This window comes from Pyxicephalus adspersus, chromosome 4 (genome assembly GCF_032062135.1).
Source record: "Pyxicephalus adspersus chromosome 4, UCB_Pads_2.0, whole genome shotgun sequence".
Classification (NCBI taxonomy): Eukaryota; Metazoa; Chordata; class Amphibia; order Anura; family Pyxicephalidae; genus Pyxicephalus; species Pyxicephalus adspersus.
This window is the reverse complement of record NC_092861.1, coordinates 48,415,202-48,434,563: the sequence shown is the minus strand read 5'-3', so window position 1 is coordinate 48,434,563 and position 19,362 is coordinate 48,415,202. Positions and strand designations below refer to the sequence as shown.

The 19,362-nt window shown below is 36.3% G+C and overlaps 1 protein-coding gene across 1 annotated transcript in view; it reads right to left on the bottom strand.

Annotated features, from left to right (window-relative positions):
• Nucleotides 1-587: 587 nt before the first annotated feature.
• PRKCI (protein kinase C iota) overlaps nt 588-19,362 on the bottom strand; it is a 53,459-nt gene continuing 34,684 nt past the window's right edge. Inside the window, exons 10-18 of the mRNA XM_072408093.1 lie at nt 19,186-19,283; nt 18,396-18,482; nt 17,363-17,498; nt 13,339-13,426; nt 12,044-12,169; nt 11,804-11,883; nt 10,089-10,178; nt 8,119-8,234; nt 588-6,574 (exon numbers count right to left, since the gene is read on the bottom strand). Of these exons, the coding sequence (XP_072264194.1) occupies nt 6,487-6,574; nt 8,119-8,234; nt 10,089-10,178; nt 11,804-11,883; nt 12,044-12,169; nt 13,339-13,426; nt 17,363-17,498; nt 18,396-18,482; nt 19,186-19,283 (909 nt within the window). The 3' untranslated portion in view covers nt 588-6,486. The remainder of the gene's footprint in view (nt 6,575-8,118; nt 8,235-10,088; nt 10,179-11,803; nt 11,884-12,043; nt 12,170-13,338; nt 13,427-17,362; nt 17,499-18,395; nt 18,483-19,185; nt 19,284-19,362) is intronic.

The following is a 19,362-nucleotide window of genomic DNA, read 5'->3' as shown; positions in this document are numbered from 1 at the left end:
TGTGTTCTATGACTTCACGAAAGCTATTAGATTGTTTAACTGTAGTGGTCCCAAATTAAATATTATCTATTTTTTTTCTAATTCAGAAAAAAATTTGAAATGTTCATAATAACCAGCTGTGAACATAGTTAAGGGCCCTTTGACACTTGTTTTGTTTGCCAAGCTGCACTGTGTTACGGCTGCCATTAATTTTCAGGCTGGCTGCACAACTTAATGCATGTAAAACTGCACCTGCAGCTTTTTCCACAATACACAACACAGTGGTATGTTGTTCTGGTACCCTGTATAGTGCAGGAACGTTGGCGGCTACTATGTGCGCATAGGGGTGCCATTCTAAAGAAAAGACCCACAATACAACACATATAATACCATATGTTGGGTTACCCTAATACAGGTTTCTAGCAAGCGTCATTACAACACACAAGTGTCTTGGAAGACGTCCCAAATTTATTCCATCAGTCACACTTAAAAAAAAAAATATATGGGGCAAGTAAAAAATTAGAATGGAAAACTTACACCATGTAGCATTGAAGGTCACCATGCATAAATTACCGTACATAAAAGTATTATTTACCTGATTGACAAACTTAAGAGTTTATATAAACATTTTATTAAAATAAAACCAAACTGCAGTTACAGGTGATGTCACATATTAGGATTCTGTCTCTACAGGCAGACTTTGCTACAGTATACAAGGTGAGAAACAGCATATGACAAAGTACTGCAACACAGTAACAGTATATGATAGAAAAACAATATATAATGCTATATACACGCAAGCAATATCATAGTGGTTTACCCAGGAGTATTCAATTTAAGTATTTCACAATTTATAATATTTCCAAGCCGCGTACCAGTCACAGGATGATGCTGGAAGGTGACAGAGGTGAGCAGGAAGAGCTTGTGGTTATAGTTACACGTAGATGGCTTGCCAATATTTAGTGCTAGTCTGCTGTTAAAAGTAGTTTCAACATTTCATCTCCACGATCCACAAAAAAAGTTGACTTTTATAAAGAAGCCATTATAAACATTCATAGACAAACTTTATAAGGAACACTAAATCCACATACTTTATCTTGAAATCTTGTTTTTCCATTCATTTAGGACTGCAGGAAGCAAAGTCAGGCAAGCTAAAAAAAAGTGCTTGCAATTTGTTGTGTACGGGATCTAGTGATTGTTTCCAAGGATCAGAATCTCCTTCTACTATGGGGTGGAGATCTCAATATACTATTAAACTTCTGCCCAAATGATGATTATATTAATGATATCTCTGCATTATAGGAAGTTAATCTTTAATCCAGCAAGTATAGCCCCATCCATTCATCAAAACATCATAGTGGGCTATGGCAATAATGTGAGGTGTGGACAGTCAGATATCTGATTGCCAGTCAATCCCTAGGAGAGATATAATCCTTTATGTTCACTGAGAAAAATAAAAATATGTGTATGCCAACTTGAGTATAAGGCCGATTGAACCTTCCAGCAAAGCAGATCTGAAAGATGTAGTAAGGTTTTGATATTTTAAATGTAGGCTCCTATCTGCAAATGTGCCCTGGCAATGTTAATGAGAAGGTCTCAGACATTATCCACAGACATTTTTTATTTTCCATCTGTTCCCTACAAGGGCTGCATTGTGCAGACAGTAATTACAAAGTGTTTACAGATTATCACTGTGGCCATGTTGGGGACCAAGAACATCTAATTCATGAGACTCCCTTTAAGTAACTCTCAATGCTAGAAGTACACATTAGTGTTTTATCTTTTCGCAGCAAATTAAGGCTAAATGAAGAGTGCAAATCCATGGATCAAGCATTTTGGAAAAGAATGGCACAATATTCACCTCAATCTTTTTTTTTTTTTTATAGAAGTAACAGTTAAAAAATGGATTAAGAAAAATATATCATGCAATACAGTATAAAAACAAAAAAACAGATGTTTTGCAGTAAACAAAGTATAAAAATGCATACAAACCCATGATCTTACATAAATTAGACCAGGCAACTTAAGATTCTAAAGACACTTAAAAATGAATAATAAAAACTTAAAAAATGAGAACAATAGGAACATTAGTAACATTAAAGAGTCAATTAAGAGGCATTGTTTGGTCACTTCTGGCAAGTAATAGAATTTAAAGGCTCAGAGGTGCACGGAATGAATTCCAAATGTGCATATATGTTCAATACATTACAAACCCATCAATATCATAAATGGTTGTGATGTTTTTCTGCAAAGCCTGAAGAAAGCATACGGTAAAGGCTTACATTCATTAAAAGATCAGCAGACGTGTATATTTAATTAGCATAAGGTAGGACACATACGTACGTGAGTGTGGTGAAAATTCTTGTAATTTTACAGTCTTAACATTCATGTATTAAATCTTTAAAGATATTTATACAATCAAGCAGGTGATGCCTATATTACACCTACAGGCTTTGGTTTTCATTTCCTAAACCACTGTAAAAAATCAAACATGTGTCTAAATGTTTGCTGTGGGCAGCACCTCCAAATATATCTTCTCCAGTTAACATAAGCTGGCTTTAGGGTAAGACTATGGACTATGGATCACGTTATAGGAAATGAGTGGGTATTTGAAGGGATTTTGCCATGAATCAATGTATTGCTGTGAAAAGGTTATGCTGTTTGTTCCACATGGTAAAGCTGTATTCCAGACAGATATAAATGCAATGCAAAATAAAAATGCATATAATGCAAAAATATATGTATATGTATAAATGTAATCAATAACATGTTCTTAATTTGGTTTTTACTGCAATTAATGTAGGTACCTAGGACTTGATATTAGCGTCTTCCATAAAGAAGGATTAGGATAACAACAGAGATAAGTTTATCACTGTGCTGACCAATAACAATCTGAGGATGGGTCCAGGATGTCTAATAGTGGGTGAAAAAAAACTGCAAGGGACAGCTCCAGATTGAAGATCTGTAGGCAAAATATGCCACTGGTCATTTTTTAACGGAGTTCTGCTTTAAATCTATTTAAAGGTATTCCCACCTTCACTAATATTGTTTACATTCTCTTTTGGCCAGCAGAATCTTTTGTTAACTCTCAGATTTCTGGCCTTAGTGTCAATTTAGCTCTGTCCAAGCAGACAGCTGGCTGATTGGACTGCTAGGTGTTACCGTGATCCAATAAATCCAGTACTGGCTGCTGCTGGTCCCCCATCACATCACAGAAATACAGCAAATTGCAGCTACACACAGCTACAAAACAAAATTCAGGATGTATTCTCAGCAAATCTTTCATTTGGGCCCTTACCAAACATCCAGTGCAAAACTACATACAGTGGAGCAGTAAATAAAAAAAAAGAAAATCATGCCACAGGCAAAATCCAGTCAAACACCAACTACTAGTATTTACATAAAACACAATCTACAGTGGAAGCTTCACAACAGATTTTAAGGACACAATGTTAACTAATCCAAGTTTTCTCATCTATTAATATTAATCGGAACTGTAACCTATTCTGACAGCAAGGTGCAAAGCTGTGGCCAAGCAAACACAAGATAAATGAAAAATGAAGAAAGCTTGTACTTGTCATGTACTTAGTATGTTTATTAATGTTGTAATAATGTAGTCAGCATGATCAACTTGTCTAAGAACTGTGGCACTATATAGGGAAACTCATTAACACTTCTGCAAAAATCTGACAGATTAAAATGTAGCAGATTCCATGTTTGATAGAAAATGTTCCTTCCCCCATTGAGTCAGAGACTAGAAAGCCAGTAAGATAAGAAAAGCAATAAATCAGACAATGCTTGGATTCTTTGTCATACACACAATGCAGGCAAAATCCGCCATGAGTACAGCTAAAGCCTGTATCAATAGATATTACATTAGAAAAACAAGAATGAAGCCCATAAAGAAAATGGACAACACCTTCCTACAGAAAACAAACATGGATCCCATTTTATTTGCCTAAACAGAGCTTGTATAGAGATTAGCTCCTTATGCAGGCCCAAAGCTGCATACACACGTGCAATTATTGTCGATGGAAAGGATCTTTCACGATCTTTCCGACTAAGGACTGCTCGATGCATGAACGAGTTCTGTACATACAGCACCGTTGTGCTCTATGGTGAGGGGAGGGGGAGAATGAGGGAGCGCCACCCTGCTGCGCGCTCTCCCTCTTCCCTTGCATTAAGAATCGTTAATTGTCTGTGGATCCACCAGGATGGTCGTTCGGACGGCGGGCACTGTACACGCCAGATTCTCATCCGATTTCGGCCCTGAGCCAATTATCGGGCGAGAACCATTGGACGTGTGTACGTAGCTTAACTGTCCCCAATCTATGTATTTTTATGGGTTTCTTATAAAACATGTTATATATATTACAGTATCTAGAAAGGTTTTGGGTCAATTTACTTTAGATGATATGCTTTTATAATGATTTTTTCAGTGTGTACTGCAACTTAAGCTACTGAGCTCTGTAAACCATTGAGCAGAGTTTAGAAAACATGAAAAAATACTTAATAATTACCGTCAATATTTCATATTTACCCAACCAAAAACAAAACAAAACTACAGTCTTGGAGTTAAAGACATAGCCATTTGGGTTATTCTGCCACTTTTAAAAATACTTCATTAAGGAACACCACTGCATTCCTTAATTAGTGGCAATAGAAACCCATTGGTTCTTGAATGCAATGGTGTCCCCCTTTATAAACAGAGAAATATATATTTAATATTGATATAGCCCCAACCATAACAAAAAGAAAGAAGCTATGTGACCATGGATCTGGGAAAAAGGCCACTTTGTTTTTTTTGGTTACTGTTACTAAATCCTGAATTGTCACTGCTGGGTGGAATTCTCCTTTTAATATTCTCCTTTAAACCAAAAGCTATTCCATTGCATTAAACATGAACTGCGTTTTAGAAAAGAGGACAGCAAAGTGAAGTCAGGGTCTTAAAATTAGAAATATTTATGTATTTAGAGAAAAGAAATGTATAGAATATAAATTTGGCACCAATACACAGTAGATCAACACTAAACCACTTTAGTCTAGGGATCCCTTTGTGATTTCTTTATAGCTGCATGAAATAGCACACCGTGTTTTAGAGGGGATTATTAATGGAGGTCACAAATCTCTCACCGTGCAACTTTATTTTAGCATTTATTAAGCCATGTAAGGGATGTGAAAGTGAATAAGAAGCTGAACTGGCTGTCATTACTTTAACTTAAAATCTTGTGCTCCCTGCTCAGTCTTTTTTTGCAGGTCATATAGATTGCAGCAATCGTAAATATCACAGGCACCTGGATACACAGTTCCACTATAGATTTTTCTTGTGCAGCTGCAGACCAGCAAATGTTGAAAATCAGCTAATGTAACCTCCGCAGTCTTTGATAGAATATAATTTTTTGTCTTCTGCAGATTATTCCAGATTGATTAACATTTAAGAGGCCACTGATCTATAACGTACACATCCATGTCTCATCCATAGCATTTACCAGCGATTTAAATATCCCATTTATTTCTGAAAAAATGAAAATAGATATATGCTGCCAAATCAACAAGAACTATACAAGACCCGGATCTAGACACTAATGTGAGATTCTGGCATTAGTGCAGAATAAACAATGTATGGTAAGTATGTGATTCATAGTACTTAGCCAGGATCTGTCCACTTTTGGCACCTTTCCATATGTTTGAAGAGCCTGCACACTGACATTCAGTACATAAACAGTCTGTAGAGTACCAAGAGGTATTCATAATGAAGGAAGTTGAAAATGTCTCTAGTTAAGTGATTACCACCCAATGAGGAGTGTAGTTTGGATGTTTTCCTAAACTACCACTGCTTGGATTTTAGAACTAAAAAAAAGCAGCATTTTAATACATGTTGACACTTCAATCTACTCTGTACCACGCAAGGTTATTAACTAGCAATTTTCATACTAACTGGTAAAGCACATCGAGTTAGATTCCAGGGTATGAAATGACCTGATGGCTGATGCAGACATAAAACAACAATGTCCATTATCCTTAACACCCAGGAATCAAAATAATTCAAAGCTGATCATATGAAAGAATGTCCGATCTGTTAATAACCAGGATGCCTGGACAGTCAGAACAATCTATAGATGAATGATGGTATACAGAAGGCAAAATGATACATTACCATGCTGATCAATTCATATTTAAAGGGCCAAGGGCAAAACAGCCGATCCTTTCCCTTAAGAATCATATATGATGTAATGTATAACTGCTCATGTTGTACATCTATACATGAGACACAAAGTGAAATAACAAACACAAAAAAGCAACATACTAAGAAAACCACTGGAACATTTATGTTCAATTGTTAAATATATCACATTATAAAGACAGAGTTTTCAATCCCTCCATGTACAAGAGGACACAGGTGCCCATGATTAACTATAGTTTGCTGGCTGCGGGAGGTCTCCTTTCAGCAGATAGAGGTCCAGAAACTGCACAGGGCAGGGGGGCTTGCTGAGCTGTCCCAATCAATCATACACATTCTTCAGCAGACATCAAAAGTGGGTTGATGTATTCGAAACCTTCAAATTCAGACTGGTCAATCTTCCTTACTGCATCCCTGTCAGAAGGAGAGAGAATTTTTTTAATGAGCTGTAAATGCACAGTGTTAAATACACCACATTACATAGAGGGCCTGTTATCAAGATCAGAAATGAAGGAGATACAAAGATTTTATTGGTTGTGGCAATTATGAGTGTAAAGGATAGTCCCTGGGAAATAAATATTTTTATAGGGAACGCTTTCTCATGTACACCACGTGCAAGTTAAATTTCACTGAAATTAACTACAGTGCAGCCCAAACCACATTGCTCCAATATATATTTATGTACTACAACACAGTAAATGATTCCCTTTTTCAACCCATTGTTCTAGATTATTTTTTACTTCTGACCTTGATAATCATTGACTCGTGGATGGTTTAATCTTATAAAATCAGTGTTTTATACCAGCAGCCCTTGCTCTGGTACCCTGAGTCTCAATAAAGCCAGTTCCCTGTAAACTCCCACCTTCTCCAAAGGAGATATTATATTACCCAACAGCTGAGTTCACAGCTTGGATATTGTGTGCTTTATTTACCTGACGTATATATTAAAACTTGGGCTGAAAGGCCAATTGTACCACAGAAGTTTCATCACCAGGATTCTTTCTCAAATGCAATCTGCCCTGGAGTTATTTCACATAAGCCAGCAGCTTATAATATAATTATACTCAAGTAACTACAATGAAAAGGTTAGTGAAGCCGTTCTCCACTATGCAGTACTGTGATTATTTCTTGATCTTCCCTTTAAATATAAAATTGTCTTCTTTTAAAATACCTTTGTCTGGAAATTGTCTCCCTAGCGGACTAGGGTCATACATTTCCCCTTATCAGGTATTTCTTTTTCTGACAACCAGGGTCCTTCCAGACCTTCTAGTCACAACACTTGCTGTGACTGTCGGGTTTTTGTATCTGCAAGACTCATATAATTCAGATAAAACTAGGCAGAGTGTCTCAGATTGAACTTTAAGCTGTATTTTAAAACTCATTTAATAATAAGCTTTATATTTCTAATACATCATTCTGTATAAAATAGTAGTTGACTGATTTGTAGTTGGATCGTTATAGTGAGCATTTTGAGACCAAGAACTAGTCTCAAAAGAAGTATTATTTTACAGTTTTCCCCTGGATTTTATGCTGTTGCTATAGTTTTGTAATTATTATTTGATTAGTCATTTTTCTGTAATTTTGCACTGTTTTTGTATGTTTTTACTTAATAAACACTATAAAAAGTGTAAGCTAAATCTCTGAATGCTCCAAGTTAAAAAGTTTATTCCTGCATCTCTGAACACCCTCATAATTCTAATGGTGACATGAACAGTATGGATGTAGCTCTTGTGTTGTAATGTTTGAAAGTTGACAATACATGCAAAAATAAGTGGGTATCAATGACCTGGAACATGTATGCATATTTTAAAGGTGAAAATGTACAGGAGAGATCAGCAATGGTAATCTGCATAGTACTCTCAAGGTGCAGTTTTAGCTCAGCTACTTTAAAGGATTTATTTTTGGAAAGAAAAGACAGTGGCTTCCCACAGCAGGGAAAGAACAGTAAGATCACATACTCATCATCAGGAGTAAGCTGAACAGGCTCGTTGGTGAACTGTACATCAAAATTATCCAGTCCAAATTCTCCACAAATATTTGGCTTAAAGGGAGGGACCACTTGCTTTTGCTCCATCTGAAAGAACATAATAATTTAATATATAAACATACAAAAACTGCAATATATTTGAAAGAAAACATCAGGAAGATAAAAAAAAAATGAGCGTGGAAAGGGGTTAAAGTAATAGTATAAACTCCAGGATAATAGCCAAATGTGAACATATATTAGAGTTTTATCGGCCACAGGAATAGTCCTACAATTACACAGCTTTGCCACAAAGCACTGGCGGGACCTGACCTTTTCATTCAGATGTTCACTTTCACTTACAGGTCTCCTCTTCACCCAAACTCTGTGGCCGGGCAGTGAAAGGAACATAGCTTAAAAATAAGCTTATTTCCCAGGCAATCTGCCCTCGCCTATCAGCATGTTCCTTGCATTGAAACACACATTGTTTGTTCTTTGTGTGGCTTCTTCGTCCCCTTCTCCGAGCTCTGCTGTACAGTGGATTGCAATGCCAAGTCAAACTTCAGGTACTTACATTTAAAAAATACATTAGATGATGTAGTATTGAATACATGCTGCATGAATTTGTGCATTTTAAGTTGCCTGGAGGTATTTTCAAAGCTCTGTTTTCTATCATAGAGCACCATAGAACAAAGTGACACATGACACCTGAATTTCTTTAACAATAACTATATATCAGTATTCAGTCACAGCAATTTGTAGCAGCTACAAAATCACTCTCCTTAGCAAAGAATGCAAACACAAGGTCTGCGTCAGTGAAGTCCCCAGTAATTGCTAGCTCAGAAATGTAGCTACTGCTGATCACGGCACAGCAACTATTTGTAGCTGCATGGTTAGGTACTGTTGACGTATACAGCAGCAATTCAATATCTAGCTATAAATCACCGGACAATTAAAAAGCAGAAAAATTGTAGCAGCCTACAACATATCCTAAATGTAAAACTGTATGTATTAGTATGTATATGCATGGAGGTCAAAATTCCTAATGATTCTGCCAGTTCCCCCAGTTTACCGTTTGATTTTAACCATGCCAAGCAAGAAAGCAGGATCCTAGTATTATGTGGTAAATTTGCAACCTTTTGTTGCAGATATGAATTTAGAGACACTGTGCAGATGCATGGCATGTGCATTTCCTGCAATCTTAAATCTACCCCCCACAATGTGTAGACACATGGTGTGCTTGCAATCAGTTGTCCAACCATGCCACCCACTCTGTCTTCTGGAACGCAGCGCACACAGAAAGAGGAAGACAGTTCCTGCTGTGTAACATACACAGATGGGGAACATAGGTTCCTGCTGTGTGATATCATTCACTGGTACCCCCCTTACAGACACACACACACACACAGCTTGCTGTAGGAGAAGACATAAGGAGCTTGTGACAATATGTGCTTAAAGGAAAAAAGGTAAAAACTATTTTTTTTAAATAAAATAATAGTGAATGTATTTACAGAAGATGAGCTTTATTACAGTGTGTAATGGTGGTGCAGGGTTCACAAACACTTAACATTTAACCTGTGCTCAGCTCATGCACGCCAAAGGTTTTACATGTAGTAAAAAAAAAAACTGTTAACCTTTTTGCAGCCGATGATATGTGCAGGCAGACTTTGGATAAAGCTTTTACCTGTGAAACTTTTCATGCATAAAGGAGAAGGAGGATAATTTCTGTACCCTGGCAAATCCACCTATAAAACAGACTTCACTAGCTTGTTTTCTTTTTTGTTGACAAATGTTAAAATAATGGTAAAACTGATCAGAGAAATTTCCTAAACAAGCTAAACTCACTTTCCAATGAACATGGTATACTCTTGCTTTCTGTAAACACAGTTTTTTTTTTTTTTACTTAAATCCAAAACATTTTTACTGCAGTATTTGAATTAGTCTAACAAAACAACAATCACTTACAAGATCCCAATCAACATTACGAAAGAACTGATGACCTTGAATATCAGCAAATCCGGTCTGCGGATGACAGCCAAGTCGATCCTTTGGTTCCTGAAGAGAAGAACACAAACAATAATGAATCAGCAATAGAGAAAGAACAAACAAGGTTAATACATATTATGATATGTAATTGCCAGGAATGGTAGGAACACATTTCTGAATTACTGTATCCTTGCATGGATGTGATTAATATTTCTTTTCCTTTCTAATATTCATCATTCCAACTGCTACTAATAATGGAGTTTTTTGTTTGCTCATGTCATACCATTAAAAAAAACAACTGAATAAAAATTACTAATCTATCACACTGACATTGATCAACTGCTAATAATCTACAGTACAGACAGAGAGTAATGCCCAATAACAAACAATTATTTACATTTTTGATTTGACAGCAATTTACAATAATTTTACATCCTGTTTGACAACCGAGGGGGACAATCAAGACAAATACAAATCTGACCGGGGCACTGGCCTGCCACACTTCTCTACTCAAAAAAAAAAATTGTGTTGCAGCTGGAAAGTTACACATACATCCTACCTAAAGTTGTTAGCAGTTCAGGGTGCAAGGCTAAATCTCTTGGAGCTATGTATAGCAATAGACACCTGAAATGGGCTCTAACCCTGCTCTACAATTTCTAATGCTGCAAAAAAAGTTACGGGCTGGATGAAGAAGAAGAAGCAGTGCTTATCATTTGCTAACTGGTCCCTTTGCAAGATTACAGGAGACAACCCTATCGGAGAACACTTTTTTGGGTTTATGTGATCCTTACAAACCTTAAAAAGTTATAAAAATAACTTTAATAACATTAAAATATGTAGCATGTCCTTGTGGCTCCCTGTCCTCCACTGCAGGGACCTCTGAATCATACAAAGTGGATTCCACCAGAGATGCAGTTTAATAACCCCACCACTAGATGGTGTTGTGCAAATAATACTGCAAGAATACTGCATGCTCTGCAGATAAATATGAAAAAAAGAATTTATCAGGTATGATAGAATTAACATAACTCCCTTCTTTTATCAGTGATAAGTCATAACTCACATCGTTCAACCAATATTGAAATTGCTGAGTTTTCCAGAGGAACATGTTTGCATACTGAAGACATAGGTAGATCCAAGCAGGTGCAATAAATATATCCTTTACATATTTACAAGATGTTAATATAAATGTATTATGCATTATGGTCTGAATCCTAAAATAATTTAAAAATAGACTATACCACTTTAGGTAAATATTAAAAGCTTCTGACTAGTAGGAAGGCACACAGCGGTATCTCTATATAACTGTGGCAATATTTTGTGTTTGACACAAATGCCTGGCTGCTCTGCTTGATCAAAGGTTTATATCATCCTTATAGTGATTTGGCCAACAAGGGGGCAAAAAGAATGGGGTGGGACTGGGGCTTAAAAGCAAGCTACAATACTACCCAGAAATAGTATTTGCCAAATCTGAACAACCTAGGATTTTGGCAAATGGAAGAAAACTGAAAAATGTGTAATGTGCAGGAGGGACTCTAGGATGGCGTCTCTCTAAACATTTTCTTACTTTATCTCTCTGTGTCAAACGGTGAACCTTCACATTCACTATGAAACTTAAATGTAAAATTAAATATTATAAACCAATTTAAAACGCTAACACAATTAACATTTGCTGAGGATTATAAAACACTCACCTTGTTAAGAAAGCTTTTGAGAACACTTGCAGCTTTTACAGACAGAGACCTTGGGATTCGGATTTGTTTCTCTAGAATGACTACATAATAAAATAAACAGAACATAATGACTATGAATAGTGAAATGCTCCAGGGCTAAATATTCATTCCATTGTGTATTAAGTGAAAGAAGAAGCATATAGACTCTAATCATAAAAAATTACAAAAGGTTTTAATTTTAAAAAGTTACAAACGTTGTACCTTGGAAGAGGAAGTCCTCTGTGTTTTGGTCTGGATTGTCAGTGCTCCCGACAATATCAAACGGTGATCTCCCAGCCATCATCTCAAACATCAAGACACCTAATGCCCACCAGTCCACGCTGAAACCTTCAATATACAGGCAAAAAAATCAGTAATTTTTCCCCAATACTTTAATATGAAACACTCATATACATATTGAATTAGGTCAACACACAATAAACAATACCAAGTGAAAACAGCAGCATTTCTATCAGAACCATCCCTGCCTACAGGTCTGAATGGTACAAGGTACACAACACCTTTATGGCAATCTGTAACAAGGGACCATGTTCGCTTCCTTAAGGAGTGGTGAGCATTTCTGAATAATAGAACTGTTTTATATTACATACGCAGATTCCAATTTGTTGCAGAATCCCCAAATAAATAAAAGAAATGGGGTAACAATATATATAAAAAAAATTAAAATAAAATGACACACTATACATTATATGAGATTAACAAATCAAAGAGGATAAAATAAATTTCCATTTTAATCAAGCTATACTTATGAGTGATTAACTACCCTTCAACCCATGTGATGCTGACATCTGTTGGTGGATTTGAAGAAAAAAGCCCGGGTGGAGCAGGAAAAATATTTGATAACTGGCAGATTTGTTACCATCCATTGATTCAGGTGAAATACCTGCTTATATACTGCCAATTTTACAATGGTTACACATTTTTCAGTCACAGATGTAATCTTTCACTCTTCAATGGAAGAGTTTTACTTATATTCTCTATTTTTTACAGAGGAATGCCAACAAGTTTCTACTTCCCACTTCGCTACTTATGCAAGCAAAAGAATTATTGCAAATATTGATTTGTGACTAGTCTTCTATGAGCTTATTGTGGTAATTCTGGTAACCAGCTTGACCAGCTGTCTGCTTACTAGACTATAAATGACAATCATTCCACTGCGGAGGCCCTCCCTATGCTTCCTTCTTCCTGTATGACTAAGCCCTCACCCATTTGTTTATTATATAGATATATAGAATCTAGGTGATACAAAATACTAGCTAAATAGATACATTTTCTTGGTTTAGGAAAAAACTTTTTTTTTTTAATTGCCCTAGAGAAAAAGAGAAATATGAATCTGAAGCTGGTGCCACCGGTAGAATGCACAATTACCATAAACAGAGCAAAGAGCATGATCCCAGAAGCAGATGACACCAGGTTACAGAATATAAGTAGTGACAAACAGCTTTCTAGCATCATTTAGAAACAGACTGAGCTGTTAATGGATTAGAAATGATTACCATAATCTTCTCCTCGCATGATTTCCGGAGCAATGTAATTTGGTGTGCCACAGAACGTGCTTGTGGTATCTCCAGGGCGTAAGCCTTCCTTTAATACACCAAATAGGATAGTCAGAACATTTTTTCTAGCATGCAAGGTTCCTGTATGTTCTCCAATTTAATCAGATGATTTCTAATCAAACTTGTACATCACCAGGAGAGAGATAAATGGTTTACAGTCTCCTGGTGATAGCAGACTTTAGCTCTACAACAAACCCTACACAATGATGAATAATTACAATGAGGGATAAGAGGGAGTAATGTATATCAGGCGTTGTATGCAAACATAAAGACTGATGAAGAGGATGTCAGTAAAGGAGTAAAGTAAAAGGAGAATTTTCCTTGTATACATTAAAATGGGAACAAGAAGAAATAGGCATCATAAAGGAAATGGCTGGTGAAGAGAAAGGGAAAAGTGTTAAAGAACTCTTATGGAAAATGGCAAAAGAATGACAAATGTTTTTCGATCCCTAACTTCTCATGTCACAAAAATGAAAACTCTTTTTTCCTTTTAGGGTACACTTGATGAATATTAAATCTGTCAGAAAATGCACTAGTGAACACATACAGCAATAAAAACCTGCTAATATGCCAATTACCCTTCCCCAGGCAAACATTTTTAAAGTTGGACTAGGTAATTTATTGGCTTTGATATTTTTTTCTTCATCTATCTCAGAAGCCCTATGTATTAGGTTTTAAATTGACATATAAATGAAGGTTTGCTTTCAAAGTATCCTGTCAAAAAAGAAATAAGGAACTATTTTTGCTTCAGCAAGTGATCTATAAACCCACTTGAGCTTGTGTGTCAGTCAAAATTAAATTCAGTTGAAAATATGCAATTTTTTCTTTTTCTTTTCCCAGCATAGGCACAATATATCACATTCTGCATTAGCAATACATGCACATTGGCACGCTTTCAGAAAAGAAAAACAGAAAGAGCAAAAGCCCAATCTGTGAATAGGACATGATAACAGCAGGATATGTCAAGGTTGAATTACAGCAAAAAGTTCAATACAAGGCTTTAGGTGAGAATAGGTGCTAAATACATCACAAAAGGAAAGAAGTCACACAAAATAGCAAGTCGATGTCTTAACCAAGCTTTGGAGTACTAGGGGTACAAAGCTAAGGGCTCACTGGCTCACAGGCTCTTTAATGAGAACACTGGACATTCATAGATTTTGTATGAGAGACGATTTACATCTCTATGATAAACCTAGCATGCAGAGCACAAGAAAAAAAAACACAAATGACCAGTTACTAGGATATTATAAGCAACATTCATGTTGCAGAATCATTTATCACAGATTGGTCCAATATGATGGATAGGAGCCCTTATGTTTTTGTGCCTGTTCCATTTGTCTAAACATGGTCAGACTGCACATTTATGTCAGACCATCCCTGTAGTTCTGGAGAAAAAAAAAATACTCAAAGAAATATAAGGGCGGTCATTGCTGACCTCTTGGTTGATTCTGGCTTTAAGTAAGTTCAAAAGTGCCACAACAGGAACAAGTATGCAACCCAGAACTTATTTGCTTATTCATATATTATGCATCAGGTCAGTAACTCAGCATTACTGCCAGGCAACTATAATTTTCAGAAGGAAGGATCAGCAAGGACAGCAACCTCCATATACTGTATGCATCCTTACAAGGTAAGTTTAAACTTTATTTATGATTCTGAGTTATGTCCAGTTTCTAAGATACTTCATTAGATCTGAATTTTGAGATGACAAATGATTGCCATTGAGTCTCTTTCTATTGCAGAAAATGAATAACCATTGTATTCATCATCACTACTAAGAAAACAAATAACACAAAAGTTATACTACCCACAGACAAGAGATTGTGAAAAAAACAAAAATATAATAGATATAAATATGATCCAACAATGTTTCTTACAAAAGATCGTTCTGATAAAGGTCTAATTGCGGATTAGCTGAGTATGTTATTTCTAGCTCTCTTCTCTGGAGAAGCACATTAAATGGACAGGTTACAATCCCTATCATGATGAATATTATTTTATCCTGAGATAGACCGCTGCAGTAATGTCACCTTGCACAGTTTTCTTCCCTTCCTCCCTCTTCTCTGAATGGTGTTATAGCCACTACTACCTAATGGTTTCAGAATCATGCCTGCACTGCTGACTGGATTCCAACCTAATGGAGCAATCTATGTCCCACCTTATCTTGTGGAAAACTCAATAAAAATAAGCTCAGGTATCTGAACCCGGGAATTTGGCCAAGATATGTCCAAAAAACTGGAAAGCATTCATTTACACAATATAGTTTCCAATTTCTGAAAATCCAAATAGGTCATTACCTGCAGAAAGGGAGTTGGTTCTTCCTTTTTCAGCGGTGTGCAATCTTTGATAACCGGCAGAAGCTTTTAACAGTATAGCAGTAAACTAGGCTGGGTACACATATCAGAAATTGTCCCTTTAGACAGAGAATCTGACACGTGTAACACAGTTGTCCCATGTCGCCCATCAATTCGCAAGGGCGGATCCGTGAAGAATGATTCACCGCTATGCATGAAATGATAATAGGAGCTATGCATGTAAATGGAGGAGGACACAGCAGGGTGTCCCCTTGCTCATCCTCCCCCCTTCCCTATTCATAGCACAGAACAGGAGCTGTGTTGTACAGTGCTCGTCTGTTCATATGCCACCATCTGTCCAGAAAACAATCAATCAAAAATTCTATGTGTGTAAATAGACTAAGTCTGTGTTGCCTTACATTGGCAGATTACTAGCTACATGCAATACAAAGGAAATATTTATATGAAATGTTTCTTTATTACCTACTAGAAAGAAAATATATTTCTTATTCTTTAATAGAATATATGCAAAAACACTAGTCATTAAAAACAACAATCACTTCTGTAGTATACAAAATCTAAATTACAAACTAAAAATCTAAAAATAAAATTTTCTATACTCATCTCAGTCATTATACACATATATAAAAGCAAACATGCAGACCTGAAACGCATATACCATACAAGTAACAAGTAACCCATGTTTATAAAGAACCAGAAATTGTTTGGTTCTGTTCCTTTATAAGACAGTATTGTAGTGTAACATTTACCAATTATCTACCACAAGGGAAAAATATTTCCTAACTGATAAACAATAAGATCTGTTCTTGGATCAATAATCTGGTAACCTACCCAGGTGTATAGATAAAAACTTGCAGAAATATCTCCTACTATCACACAGGGATGTTACCAATCTTCCAGCATTTACACAGAACAAGACGATAAAAAGACATTTTAAAAAGTAATTTCATGAGACCTGGTTACAAAGTTCAGGAAGGGAATGAATAGCATGAACAAATATATGGAATATGGTATGTCTTTGCCTTATGAAATATTTCTTCCTGTTAGGTATCCTGAGAAAGAACCAGGCTGTCTGTACTAGACTGTGTTGCATGCTCATGGCAACTGACAAATCTGGACATTCAAGTTCAGAAAACTAAAAAGAACCACACTGACAAACAGCTATTATTCTACCATTAATTATTAATTGAAATCCTAGGTGGGATAATAGGGTATCATAACTTTTCACTTTATGTATGCAGTAGACATACACAAAATGTCCCAAGTGAAGATGATTTACCCCCTGCCCTAGATCAAACACAATAACAATGAAATTCGCTAATAAACTTTGGCGATTTTTTTTTAAATCTATTTTATTATTAAGGGGGTTGCAGATTTTACCTGGCATGGCTTTACCCAGTACACTAAACATTTACAGTCTTGCTGTGAGTGTGGCCTTAAAGTAGTTAGGGGCTATGTATGATTTTTTAAATAATGCAGATCAGCACAAGAGGAAACCTCAACTCAATTGTTTTTGTGATAGGAGCCATTGCTGGGTTTCTAATTCATCAGAGGATGATATGTGATATAGTGTTTTGTTTGCCTGGAATGCATCTGAATAGGGCAGGCATTCGCTTCACTAGACAAAACCCATAAACCATTTTCCTCACCTTGCACATGCCATAGTCAGTAAGTTTTATGTGCCCTTCAGAATCCAATAAGACGTTGTCCAGCTTTAAATCCCTATAAATAATTCCCCGCTCGTGGAGGTAGTTTAATGCCAGACTGATTTCTGCAGAGTAAAACCTGGAGGGAGAAAAGAATAAGTCTATTACACTCAGGGAATATAGACTAGAAAGTAATATGTGTAAAATAAATCCTACAATCATATATGTATTCTGATATGTAAATATGTCTTTACCAATAACCACAGGAAAACACAATTTACATTCTCTTCAACAAGAATATGTTGCTTATGTATTATGGTTACGGGAGATCCCTTTTTTTTCTCATCTTTCTGCAAAACCCAATAATATTGTGACAGAACAACCAGACAGGTGATTTCAGGCGAGGGGTTCAAAAGGAATGCTACTACTGTGCAATGCCTTAAAATATGCTACAAGGGATATTGTGCAAAACCAAACCTTTATTTGACACAGATCCACATTAATACCATATTTGTGAAAATAAGCAAAGCTAAGATAACACAAGCTTGAGCAGGCAGAGAAACCTGTGGAAAATGCACCGAAAAAGGCAGACAGTGAAGAGGGAAAAACAGGAACTAGCTATCTTCAGCTCAGGACCAGGACTGGTATGCCGAGACCATGGATCCCAATACTGACATTCCCAACAGTGCATAGCTCAGACTTTGTTGTAGCCTGGTGTAAGGAACTTTGTAGCACTTCTAAGGGTATGGTCTGATTAGCTGTTAAAAACAGCAGTTTACCCTACCTGTTATATTCTACTTCCTACAGTTAGGTGGGTGCTTGGGAGGGGTTTCAAGCAAAAACATTAAAACGGCACCTGCAGGCATTCCTAGTGCCTTTCAAAGCTGTTTTTTTTAATTTATTTAATTATGCTTATATCATCTTGGGTAAACAGCAAATTCCATTTATTTTGTACATATGTGTTGCCAGGTGATACAAGACATATACCAGACAGTCTTAAAAGAAAGGACAATTAAAATTCTTGCTAATGACAAACCTTGCATGTTCTTCTGGAAGCTTCCTTTGACGCTGCATATGAAACATCAAGTCACCACCATTTACGTATTCAATGACAAAGAATAGCCTGAAACAAATCACACAACTTAAATGTATCTGAAGGTTCACAGTATGGAAAATACTACAGTCGATATAACCTAATAATCATTGGACTGATCTCTAAAGCCTGCAGGCTACTATGGGTAACTTCTGCATACTTAATTTATAAAGACCAATCTAATTTGGTTTTGCCCTGTCTGTCTCTAAATTACTGTATGTGTAAAAAGCTTCTGTTCATGTAAATGATCCTTGGAGAAATTTCATTTAACACACTAGCCAGTGACAGAGTCTAGTGTAGATCTTCAGCATTTACCAAGCATGTAAAGGCAACCTGATAAATAGGTCTAAACAGGCTAAACAAAACCTGAAATCAACAAATGCAAACATTCAATAACGTGAAAGACTCACTCTGCTAACCTAATGAAATAAACCTGTCACATACAGACTACAAATCTTTATTTTTTCAAACGCAAATAGATACATTCCTGAAAAAACAAGACATTGCTTGTAATGTTCCTTTAATGCCAAGGGACACTTCCTAAGCTAGCACACTAAGCAGTCAATTTTTCCACCTCCACTTGCAGTCACAAAATATGTGATCACAGTGCAAATCAGCTCTAAGTCATATATCAACACAGCAGCGCGCAGACAGGAGCGGTGGTCTATATTTATTCAGTACATTATCTGCAGGAGGAAAAAGCCTCAGGTCAGCGAGAAGCTGTAAGTATTACCTGCTTTCTGTTTGGAAACAGGATTGTAGGCCAACAAGGAAAGGGTGGTTTGAGGCTTGCTCAAACACATGTTTCTCTGTTTGAACCCAGTCAATATCCTAGACAAACACAAACAGAAAGAGATTAATGGTTCACATGATGAAAAGTAAATAAGACACGATAATAATAGCTAGAGTA